At 34.8% G+C, this 12,690-nt stretch overlaps 1 protein-coding gene across 7 annotated transcripts in view; it reads right to left on the bottom strand.

Moving 5' to 3' along the window:
- The window catches only part of Mgat4a (alpha-1,3-mannosyl-glycoprotein 4-beta-N-acetylglucosaminyltransferase a), a 389,138-nt gene that overhangs the window by 5,921 nt on the left and 370,527 nt on the right, over nt 1-12,690 (bottom strand). For all 7 annotated transcript variants that reach the window (XR_012455286.1, XM_074117925.1, XM_074117926.1 and 4 more), the window contains 8 exons: nt 8,559-8,873; nt 7,671-7,804; nt 5,833-5,879; nt 5,326-5,636; nt 3,309-3,439; nt 2,071-2,178; nt 532-725; nt 81-217 (listed from right to left, as the gene is read on the bottom strand). Coding sequence is in view for 6 of the 7 variants with exons in the window: in XM_074117925.1 (XP_073974026.1) it covers nt 81-217; nt 532-725; nt 2,071-2,178; nt 3,309-3,439; nt 5,326-5,636; nt 5,833-5,879; nt 7,671-7,804; nt 8,559-8,873 (1,377 nt within the window). In the remaining variant the exon portion in view is untranslated. The remainder of the gene's footprint in view (nt 1-80; nt 218-531; nt 726-2,070; nt 2,179-3,308; nt 3,440-5,325; nt 5,637-5,832; nt 5,880-7,670; nt 7,805-8,558; nt 8,874-12,690) is intronic.

Here is a 12,690-nt window from a genome sequence, read left to right as displayed (position 1 = left end):
ATTATCAGGAAAACAATTCCGGAACAGAACCTACTATTCCAAAAGTCAAAATAATTAAGAAAAAATATTTTTTGACTCACCCACAATAATAAAACCATCGGCGGTGAAATTGAGTGAGTCATAAGTAGCAGTTGGCGTCACTACTGGTAACGCCTCGATCGTGGTATTATAGAATCTATCGCTGGGATGTTCCAAATTGCCGCTTCTGAATATATATCTGTAACATAAAAAACTGATGCAGCTTATGAAATATGAGTGCATCAATGTTTCTGCTTATCGACGACTATTAATCTTGATAGATGCTGAGGAACTGTCTGAATATAAAAAAACGTTTTTGTTCTAATGACGTTGAGGCCCATGGTTTAAGTCTATGATAGAAATCAATAAACAACATAGTTTTAAGTTTTTCATTCTAGGCTGAACATTGTAGTAACGATAACATTTTACATAACAAGCCTTAAACGATGGAAGTAACCTAAACTACGAGTCTAAAATAAAACGACTACTTCTGAAAAAATAATTAAATATTACCTTTTAATCACGAGAGGCGTAATAAATTTGAATAAAAGGTGATCACCAGGTTGGGGCAAAAGTCCCCAAAAAAAACTTTCGCCATTGTAGGCCCTCTTCAAGGTGTACTGTTTATATGCTTTAATCTCGGAGACAACAACTGCCTCTGGATTCGCATGCGGAATAAATAGACGAACTTTGCCAAATTGTTTATCCTGAAATATAATTATAATAAAGTTAAAGTAAAAAAGTAATGCCAATTTTTTCAGGCGGGCTTTACGTCCAACTACCAAATTAGGTGTCGTGAATGGAGGCGACTAGCAAACATACTTTACTATAAAATTCTAATCTAAATCCTTTAAGCTTTATTAAGCCATTACACTTAAAACAAAAAAATATATCAATCCTATTTTAGAAATTATTAATATTGTGCACAAAATAAAGAGTTCATTATAGATAAATTATTTTTTTTATTACCACTCTTTTACTCTTTATAAACTCTTTTTTAAGTGCAGACGATCCACTAAACAAAAAATTCTTAATTTACAAAAATATAATGCTTCTTCGCGGCATAAAGTGCTTGATTTATTTTTAAAAAATTTCAGAAGCTCACAAAAATTTATTTGGAATTTTAAGATTAATATTTTTTTCCTAATTTACCTATTAAATATTCTCCCCTCTACAGGGTTGCTTGAGTGCTGAATAATCTCCAAAAAAAGATTCTAAGGTAAAACCGCATTTTTAGGGCTTCTAGAGACTACAGTCCAAACAATCGCTGTACAATACAGATAATTGTATATCTGGTTGGATTGTAAACACCAATACGCTTAGTATGAAAGGCCCCACTTTTTATAATTCTACGCGATATTTTAAAGGTGACTAAACGTTTAGAAAAACTGTTAAGTGCGAAGTAAATTAATGAATTGGGGTAAATGAAACAGGAAACAATCTTGCACTTTGCATTTTCTTTTAAAATAAGACCGTAATCAACACAGATCAGTCCGAAACAAACTAGGTATTTCAATTTTGCTAATGCCTATAATTCGAGTATCTCTTATAGAGACAACTTAAATTATGCCTTAACAACGACTTTCAAAACCAATTTCCACCAAATCTAGTTTAAACTGTGGTGACCGTACAGCTAAAGTAAACCAAATAATTAAAAAAGAAAACGCTAAAAGCGAAAAATGCACTCAATTGAAGAACAAACGACATATGATGCATTCCTAGCCGTAAAGAAGCAGCAACTACTTTGTTTATGAAAGACTACGGTAACTTGTTAGGATTAGAGGATGGTTCAGCGTAATTACTGCGCAATCCGACTCGAAATTTTGTGAAGAATTTTGGAATTTCGGAGGGAAACGTCCGCATCAATACACCTGAGAATTGAAAAGTAACAAAATTCAAGATTTACAATTAACAGAACTGTAGTAATAGGCCTGCCAGCAGTTAATTGGACTAAAGATATCTTTTCTAATTCCAAATTAAGGATATAAATTAAATATAAAAAAAAAATCTACATATTTCTATAAAACGCAAAGAACCTTTAAAATAACCAACCTTCAATTTCTGAACTTTTCCTCTGAGAGAAGAATGTGTGCCGATATGTTGGAATAAAGAAGGCTTGTAATGGATCCATAATTCATCTTTTGCTTTCTTGCAATGTTTCTGCAAATAATTATAATAATTTAACGGTAAAGCTTTTACATACATTTAATTATCTGAATACGTGTTTGGTATAGATTAGATTAGATTAGACTAGGGCGGCCTCAAGGCCTACGCCACTGCGACCCCTTTGGATCTATTGTGGCTCCCCTCACTCTAAAGCTCACCCTCCAGACCTGTCCTTTTAATCAAACTCTTAATGCTGGAGAGTGACTCTTACTTGTTTGGTATAGAAATACAATTGTATAAAGCAAGTCTGAATTAGTTTTTCCCTCTTTAGCGGCTTCTAAAGCTCACTTGTCTGTAACCAGAATTGCCTGTCCGGAGATCAGCAGTTCACTTGGAAGGATTCGTTTGTTTAATTAAACCTAACTGAATGCCGAAAAATGTTCAGAATAAGTGAATACACACACGAAAAAGAATATGATTTGGAATCTACTGGATAAAAGTTACTGTATTTATTTTACAGATACATCTATAAAATGAGTGAGAGATATAAAATGTCAAGCAGGAGAAGAGTACTTTTCTAATACTCAAAAATTAAGTAAGTATCCCAAATTTGAAATATCTTACTTCTTACTGGCTTCTTTTCCTGCTTTCTCGTAGAATTTGATCAGCTAGACAGAATGTAGATGGTTCAGCAGTAAGTAAAAAAAAGGTTGTTTTTTCCAGGAGCTTGAGGTCCAATTAACTATCTACCAAATTAGGAATCGTTGAAGAGAGATTTCTGTATTATATAGTCAGAAGTCTCTTATTCTGTCACTGACACACAAACACTCGTAATAACTATTTACAGAAACTTGGTAACTCTCTATCAGGCAAATCCGAAACCTGACAGAATTATGGAAAAGAAGCATTCGGCGATGAAAAAACAAATTATTATCCAGTCAATATCAATTAATACAGTATTTTTTTACATTAAAGCTTAATTCATTATTAATCTAGATCGTTTAAACATCTATCAACCAAAACATGAACAATACTATCTCTCTATTTCCACAATCGTTTGCTAGCGTTTTAGAGTATACTGGATGGGAAGAATGAAATCTCGTCACATTTTTTCGTTACTTAAAAAGATGAAAAAGCATTTAGAATTCTCTGAGAGAATTGAGGGAGTAACCAAACTTTCTTACAGTATCCTTATCTAGACTGCAACTCTTCGTGTGGATGAGATGATCTAATAGCCAGTCGACTGGTTTGTCGTTGTAAAACATGAAGAAAAACTGTACCAGCCAAGGCAGTTCTACACAGCGGAACATCTTGCCTGCAACAGTGATTAAAATTAGGTTAATCAAATATTCTGGTGACAAATGGTATTAGGGTGGAACCAAGTTTGCAACCCTTTGAGGTGGTTGTAAAAAAAAGAATGCTACCAAGTTCTTCAATTTGTCCGGTAGGTTGAATGGCCGATCGTTATCTCGCTGAAACAAAATTCGTTTGCTCTGGATAACAGCAAAACGTTTAATTAACCTTTTGTCCTTTGATGTCAAAATACTCGTATACCAGCTAATACAGATTTAGGCACGTCTTGGATAATCTACTAGAAGATGCATCTCTTCAAATTTCAATTTAAGGTAACTTTTCTTAAAATCCCGGAGCAGCTTTACAGGACTGCATGACAATATGATTTGTGCCTTTTATTTGGTAGTAAAATTTTAAGTAGTGTTAAAATAGAACAAAAACATATTTTGCAAGAAAACATAATAGAGCAATATACCACAATTTGAATTTGACTGTTTTTCAAAATATTCTTTAAAAGTTGATCCTAATACATTCGACTGTGTTCACTTCACTTCAAAGAAGGTAATTAATTCAATTTAAGTGGACTCAACTAAGCATCTATTTCGCCATTAAGTTACTTACAATGAAACCTTTAAAAACTAGAATACATGCTAGTTTGTAAATGATTTGCCTGAAAATATAAAAAGAAAAACAAAGCTCTTCATTAGAGTAAAAAAAAGGCGACATTTCTCTCAGGAAATGAAGAACACGCGATATGAGACTGTCTATATTTAAGTAGCGAAAAGTCATTAATATCAGATGAAACTCAATAATAAAATAACAAAGAAAAGTTACATTTCAAGAAAGATGAAGAACAAAACTTGTATAAGTTGAAATATAGCTACTCCTCCGTTGACAGTCTAAATTAACTGATTGTTTCTTAGTCTTCCTTCACAAGTTCTTTCGCTTTTCATTATTACGAATTTTACTTTCTCTTACTTTATTATCATTACTATTATGAAAAAAGATCTGGCGGAGAAAAAGAAAATCACTTTTCCTCAAAAGTGCAGAACACAATTATATTTCCTTCATACTTTTTAATAAACTACGTTCATTCTTCGCTAAAAAGCTAATCTTTAAATTTATTTGTTTGCACTTTAAAGTATTCCTGAGCAGCCTGAAGCGAAGTGTAGCCTCAACGAAGCAGAACCCCCAAATTTGGTTTAGCACAGGAAATGCAAGAAAAAAAGCGCTGAACACTCATCTGAAAGGTTTTGTTTCAGATGAGTGTTCAGCGCTTTTGTTCTGAAAGGATTTGTTTCAGATGAGGGTAAACAGTGTACAGCTAAATATAAGACTGATCTACAACATAAGACGAATAAAATATTTTGCATTAAGATGACATTTATTCCCAAATAATTCCGTTTTTTACAGAACTTTATAAGAAATAAACGAACGTTCAAACTGCAGTTTTTTTTAAAAAAAAAGATAGCAACGCATAATCACAGATCCTGTTGCAAGAAGATTAGTAAGCAACAATCTAGTCAGTTTGTACTCCTCCTGAAGACGGTTTTCCATTTTGTTCTTCTTTTGTATTACCAGCTGAAGGAGAAGAAGGATCTGTTGTTATTTCTCACTTTTTCATCGAACTCTATTTCCTTTATGCCGAAAATTAGCATTTTCCTTTTAAAAAAACTTCAAGTACAATCAATTGCTTTATATTTATTTTTTCGTAAGACTTCAACTACTTTGGTTTTGTAGCTGATTGTTGAAGTAAATAAATTGGCCGCAATGTCTGAATGATTGGCTAATACAAAGATTTTCTAAAAAAGTATTTAAATTTCCAAGACCCACTTCCAATTTTCAGTTCTTCTTAATTTACCAAAATTTACTTAGATACTATAAAAATTTAAATTAAATTTAACTAACCAATAAAGCCAAGTTGACAGAAATCTAAAACAAACCAAGGCCGTTTATTGGTAATTCTCTCCAACGCAACACTTTTCATTGTTGACAGAAAATGTGGTTTAGCCAATATATCGTCCTCAAGTTGAATGTAGAACATGGCCTTAGGTTGAGCATACATCATTAAAAATGCAAAATCTAAGTTTTGTTTTGTCCGCCAGCGCACTCTTTCGGGTGAATCACCTAATGTGGTCCTCAGGCGATTCATATCTGGATAATATGAAGGCGGGGGTGCAATGATCTCCAACAAACCAGAAGAGATCTCCCATTCGAAACTGTAAAGTTAAGGAAAATATTATTAATTAGCTTGCCTGTTATTTATAACTTTGTAAAGTAAATAGTTTGTACAAATTGCAATAAAATGAGCAAAAAAAGGAAGTTGATTAGTGATTACCTATGAAGGGCAGAGAGGAAGACAGACAATATTATTAAAGAATATAATTTAGTCAAAAATAAAAACAATGAACTTACTGTTCTTTAATTTCATTAGCAACTTGTAAAACATACTCTTCATCAGTCTAAAACAAAATTTCAAAAACAGAATGTCAGCAACTTTAAATGTAGGAGCACATAAAAATAAATGAGATTAATACAAAAATATAAAATTAAAAAAAGAAAACATTAAACGTTGAGGAAACTCCAAGTAGCAAACATAATTTTGCAATATTTTAACCAATAGGCATCCAGCATTATAGGACATTCATCAAACGGAACGTATAGTGGAAAATAAATTATTCCACTATGGTCACTAAAGTGCAACACCCAAAATGGAAAGCACTGGTAGTTTACATCATTTTGCAAGATTCTGCATTTGAGATACTGAAACTTCTTCCCAGCTTTTTTTCATTTAATTTGACTACTTCACCTCTTGTACTGCTCGCCATCCTGTAGTAAGTAAAGAGGTGTTGACTACTGGGCAGACTTCAAGATTCGGTGAGTATCTTGGTGCCGAATCTAGAATCCGAGTCTCTCACTCCTGTAGCGATGTTCTTGAAAGATTTAGTCTTCTCGGAGAGTACAAGGGGTGCTTTTTTTCTTTCTCACTGCCATCTCTTCCTTAGAGAGACTCTAATTCTAAACTAGATTATGAAAATCCAACTTCTGCACATTCTTTTCTTCTCATTCCTCTGCTTATTCGGTACTTGCGAAGTTTTTTAAGGATATTCTTATTCATAGTGAATGCCAGTTGAGAATAACTTCCATACTGGCTAGCAATCAAAGACAGCGTTCTATTGAAAATTAGGGTAAGTAAAGAGAAGATACTGTAAGGGAATTAAGATGACTAAGGAGAATCTAGGATGACTTAGCAAATGTTAAAGCCATCTACCCGCTTGTTTGTTTCTTAAATTCACGATCGACATACGAGCAACTCGCTTGTTGAAGAACTAGAAATGTACCATAACTACTTAAGTGATGTGAAGTTTCAAACCATTTCCATAAAAGGAGTGGAATCTGCGCTTCCAGAAGCTAAAAATGTCTCGATCATTCAAAACAATCTAGCCAACCCTTCAAAGGTCTGCTAAATATAAAACACAATTTTGCCACCATTAGGGAGAATATCCAAACAGGAGCATCAGGAAATCAAGAGAAATATGAAACATAGCATCCATTAGGAACCTTGTGATAATAAATCATCTGTCATTAGTAAACTACAGAGAGCAGAGAATTTTTTTAAAACTACAGTTCAATTAAATTAATTTTAATATAATTTGCTGGTTAAATGGGAAGAAATACTTTTAAAGAATAACATTCAGAATTGAAATAAAGAAATTGAACATTAAGATCGAAGGAATTTAATGATATTATTCCAGAGCACAACACTTCGAGGTAGATCACACTTGCAATTAACTAAATGCCAAAGTTGCTAGGAAGGGTGGGCTCAAAGAAGAAACTGTACAAGATCAAAATTAACGAAGAAAGAATACTCTATCCAAATAAAGTTAAATACAAATTTTAATAAAACTTTAATAGCAAATTTGTGAAACCGATATATGTAAAGCAATATCAGCAGAAAATCGGATATAATTTCAAATCATTTTTAATTACAATTAATATGAACTGTATATACTGGATACGTAAAACTTTTTTTTCTGCGTTCATACGTATTATTTCTAATCATTCACATAAAGACGTCAAAACAAATGCTGCCCATTTAAGTTCCCTTAAATAGTTTTGGAAGTGAAGTGATTCAAATAACTAGAGTAACTAATAGAAAAGAAATAAGTTTTAGTTAACATCATTGGCGCTAATGGCCATAGACGTCGATGCGCCGGCAAAAAAAAAACATCATTCAAAATTCTCCAGCTTACCTCAGCAATTAATACAACGATAATGGCATCTTCCTGTTCCTCTCGACTCATGCTCTCCACCAAGTTCTGAAGAGTGGATAGGAGATAACTCTGCACTTCACGTTTTACCGTGGGCACGCCCATTATCACTGAAACTAAATTAAAGATATAGTTTAAAAGTAGAATAGAGAGTGTTCAACGTGAAATCAATCGGCTTTGAATTAACTTATACCATCGTAGGAGTTGACCGTAGGCTGGATCAAACTGGATATGTTAGAAAATTAAAAATAAGAGATAAGATGCAAGAGCTGAATTTTTCTGGTAATTTCCAGCATTCAATATCCAAAAAAAATTAACTTTTAAATTAACTTTAATTAATTAAAAAATGCTTTATATAAAAATAAGACGCAACTAAATACAGCTGAACACAATGTGTACACTGTAACGCTAAATAAACCAGTTTATATGCTTTAAATGTTTATCTAACCCGGTATTTGAAAAGTGCACAAATGTAATCACTAATCAGTGTTGCGACGTTCATTTTGTTTAGAGTTCATCATTTCTACAACCTACAATATTTTCTAACCTGTTTTTACTCTACCATAACATCTACAAAATGCAATAAGCACACAGTACATTCTACAGACGACTGTACATTCTTTGTACAGGTAGATCATATATAAAATATATTGTATATAAACACAAAAAAATTCAATCAAAAGATATTATTACGTATCTGAACAATGGGTCCGCACCCAATTAAGGAACTTACTCAAAATACCGACCACCATTCAAGCAGCGTATATTCTGTTTTCATTATCATCCTGAGCATAAATAACGCTACTTTTTCATTAAAATATTCAACAGAACACAGAATAATAAATACTCAAGTAAAAAAAATTAACTTACCACCAGATCGACCTTTAGATAAGGAGTAAGCCGGCCTTAAACTAGTTGGACTTAATAATAAGTGTGGTAGAAAATGATAGGCAGATGGTAATCGAAGAAGATGGCCAGCAGCAGCAGCTGCGGTGCCGTTATTAAGAAGGTAACGAGCCTCGGGTGGTAGGCTACTGGAATTGACAGAATCTGCTAAGAGTTGGCCTAAATGTTGCGACAGCATCTGGACATCTTCCTCACGGGCCCGATACATTGCATCCAGATGTTGCAGCCTCAACTGAAGTTCCGCTAGTCTTTCCACTAATGCCTCCTCGCCACTCATATCTGTAACATTTACAATGCGAACTCACTTTTAATTTCCTTTCTACAACCTAGAAAGTAAAATTTACATTACAACATATCCATTTTAACTTTATCTGTTTTTTAATTATTTTTTTTCCATTTTTAAGTAAGCGATGAGGTAAACATCTAAAAGAGAATGCAGTCAAAACACTAGCAATACTGAAATGTCAAGCTCTCTTCATAAACCATGGTGTTCTTGCGGTAAAATGATCCAAAAAATATTGATGCTCTCGTACAACTACTTGTAGAAAGAAGTTGAACCTGCAGCAATCGCCGTGAATTGCACAGCTACTTGAAATTAATGAACTTATACGAAAAACTAGTTCTCTCGACTCCATCCTTCCCCAATCAAACTTACCAATCCGTGCTTCCTAACCACTAAAATCAACATCCTCCATAAAGACGAATTAGAATTACCAAACACCCTTAAAGCGCTTTCGATGAAATAGGGGCTTTAAAAAAATCTTTTCAGAAGTATTTCTAAGATTGCTAAAATACTATTAACTAAATGAACAAGATTCCCTTAGTTCAAATAAGGTTTTTGGTTATGGTAAAAATATTATATAAACACAGAGTCGTTGGCTGAAAAGTTGGCTAATATTAATTAGACTTAAGACATCTTTACACTTTTAAGATATCAAGAATTTGGAGAAAAAAGAGTTTAAACCAAATCCACCAACACTTGAAGAATCTAGTGTGATTTCCTTTAAAAACAAGGGATTTGTAGAGTGATCGTTTGAGCGGTGACTATGATGGTAATACGCTGGACTTTTCCGGTTGGATGTTGAACCCAAGTAGTTTCAGAAATCTATCACCGTTCCAGCGGTTGTGTCATGTGTGAGCCATTAGGCTTGAAACACAAAGACACTCTAATCCGCTGGAGTAGCTAGCCCACTCTAAATTTTTTTATTTTAAATTCTTCATCCTCAACGAATTGCTGCAATAGCTGGAACGGCTGCGAGTTTCTTCAAAAAGCAACTGAATGAAAGATTCATTTTTATCTCTAGTAAAATTAAAGGAAATCTTGGTAATAACAAAAAAAAAAAATCTTAAGGCAAGAAAATAAAAGTTTTGAAAACTGGCCTTGTGGCTGACGGACTATTAACCAACATTTTGAGTTGCTAAACTAAATTAATTTTTAAACTTTCTGAGCTCTTTCGTTAGTACGTTAATTTGTTTTTTTCACCTGAAATATTATCAAGAAAATAATTTTACCAAGAAACATGAAACTTACACGAAAATTAGAGAGAGAGAGAAAAAATTGGATTACCTCATAAAAACAAAATTAAAAGATTCTAGAAGAAAACCTCAAGAAGCAAAACCTCTGGTTAAAAGCATTTACTGGAAGGTGCTTCATCTACTTGATGCGGGCATAATGATTAAAGTATAATTCCAGCTTTTAATTGCTCCAGCAGACCACTTATGTTACTCATTCATTCGTAGCTTTTACAGGTCAATTATTAATTTATTTTTTATTAATGGGAAAAATGTAATTAAATTTTTCTGTAATTTTCTCTTCTATATATATATATTTTATGAATTTTCGAATAAACAATTAAAAGTAGAATTGTAAGTATTCATGTAATAACTGCGAAGATAAAGCTAATTCTACACAATATTTAGCGTTCCATATTACTTTTATAACTTGTAGAAAGGAAACAATTCAGGATGAATTATTTTACTCACAAATACCAGAAAATTCTAAATGTTATTTACTTGTTATTCACTGAGCTGCCGTTTTTTTCTAAACTTTATGTAGATACAGCTAAGTTCAGCCAACTATATTGGAGATCCCGAACTGACTGCCGCCAGGCTAAGGAAATCCTTGGCCTGTCAAGAACGGATATGGTTGGTTTTAGCAGGTCCCGGATCCGCCAGTTGGTTCAGGTGTTGAGTGGACATGCAAATTTAGCATATCATCTTTTTAAATGTGGCCTAATCCAGTCGCCAAATTGTGCTGGCTGTGGTGAGTCCGATGAAACTGTGAGGCACTTTGTTGAGGTGTGCCCAGTTTATTCTAAAACTAGATTCCTCGTCTTCGGAAGGTCAAATGTCTCCCTACCGGAGATTGTAGCATCTGGTAATCTTAATGAACTTTCTAGGTTTATTCAGTGCACTGGGCGATTGAGTCGTCAAGCTCCCTAGTGTCCTGTTGCTACTTTGTTAGGTTATTATATTAGTATCTGGTAATTTTTAGCCGGATTTGTTTTTAAACCCCGGTATCTCTCATGAGATGAGGGCTGAGCGGGGAACAATGGGCATCAGGATTGCCTGCGTTCCTTCCCCTTTTTTGGTGGAACCGCCCGTCTTGTACAATCTACAAGTTCAGCCAACTATATCCGTTACAGTAGTTATTAAATCTATAAAAAGTTATAAAAACTGTTGAAAAGAAGAGTCTACATCATCGAAAAATAAGTCTTATATTCTAAAAAAAAGCAAATAATAGTTTTGTCAGCACCTATCTGATTTCACCATTTAGAATCATAAATCTAACACAAAATTATTATTATAATATCAACAACTTTCGCTTAGCTGATGCCTATGACGCGAATACCACTGCAGCATTGCTATGTAAAAGTGTAATATTTGTGCATAGAATATGAACGTCTGAAAGTGTCAAATATTTACAGTTGTGTGCGAAATGAGGTGTAAGTGAGTCGACCTCTGGGAACACTAAATCCAGTGTTTGTTGTCAACACATCAACTATCATGTAAACAGGGATGTCGGTGTAAAGGTGGCCCCTCAGGTACACTGGGACACTAAACAAAGTCGCCGTACTTGCAGAAATGGCTGGTCCATTTCTGGGGATTTATAACGGTGTTGAGCAAACTATTCTTCCAAAACTTATTTTATTTCATTTATAGTAAGTAAGCTAACCTGTGTGTAATCCTGCAAAATACTTGAACCATAAACAGCAATGATTTCAATACTAAGAATTAATTCCAATTCCTGTTTAATTTATAACATAATGGTTTGATTGTAAAACTTTCCAGGAAAATTGATCTTGCAAGTTTAGGAAACTTGCTTGGATGATATTAGTTCCATTCCTGTTTCAGACCAATTATCGTATCCAGAGGTATATTTATTAGAAACATTTCAAAAGAACTGCTAGAACCCAAAAGTAAGTATTGTATACTAATGCGGCCGAGGGATGAAGTCCAGTATACAAGCTCTTCTTCTCACCGCTCGCAGGTACAAGTGACTGGATGGCCCTGAAAAGGACCGTTCACAAAAAAATGTGTCGGCGCTTGACTCGCCTATGGCGCTCCCCAGCGGGGTAGCCGTACAGTTGGGTGGCCCTGAAAAGGGCCGTTCACACTGTTGGTTGAAGTGACTGCGCCGCTCCGAGAATGGCTTGCTCCCAGCGCGAGGCCACAGCAAAAGTGATGTGAGAGGCCCTGAAAAGGGCCGTTCGCTAATACCAGTCAACCGGCTTTGGGAGCCCCGGCAGTGTGGCCAGCACCCCGATAAACCCCGGTACCAATTGGCCTGGTCCTCGCTCGTATCTCACACTGTGGCAGCGCTGGTGATTTGGCTTGCCTCCGTAGCTGGCGAACTGCAGCGGCTCGTGTGCTGGGCTTGGTCCTCGCTCTTGTCTCGCACCGCGGCAGCGCTGGCGTTCGGCTCGCCTTCGTAGCTGGTAAACCAAGGCGTCTCGTGTGCTGCACTTCCTTCTTTCTTCTTTCTTCACAATACAGGGGTTAAGTGATCGATTTTTTGTTCTGGTCCGGACAGTGAGGTCCTTTGGCCGGTACAGAGATCCAGGTTGAGAGTAAGGCCCAGTCAGCAATCTTCCAG

The sequence above is a fragment of the Rhodnius prolixus genome, unplaced genomic scaffold (assembly GCF_049639745.1).
Source record: "Rhodnius prolixus isolate KJV_2025 unplaced genomic scaffold, Rpr scaffold_2, whole genome shotgun sequence".
Classification (NCBI taxonomy): domain Eukaryota; kingdom Metazoa; phylum Arthropoda; class Insecta; order Hemiptera; family Reduviidae; genus Rhodnius; species Rhodnius prolixus.
The sequence above is the reverse complement of the archived record's forward strand: the minus strand, read 5'-3'. Positions and strand labels throughout refer to the sequence as shown.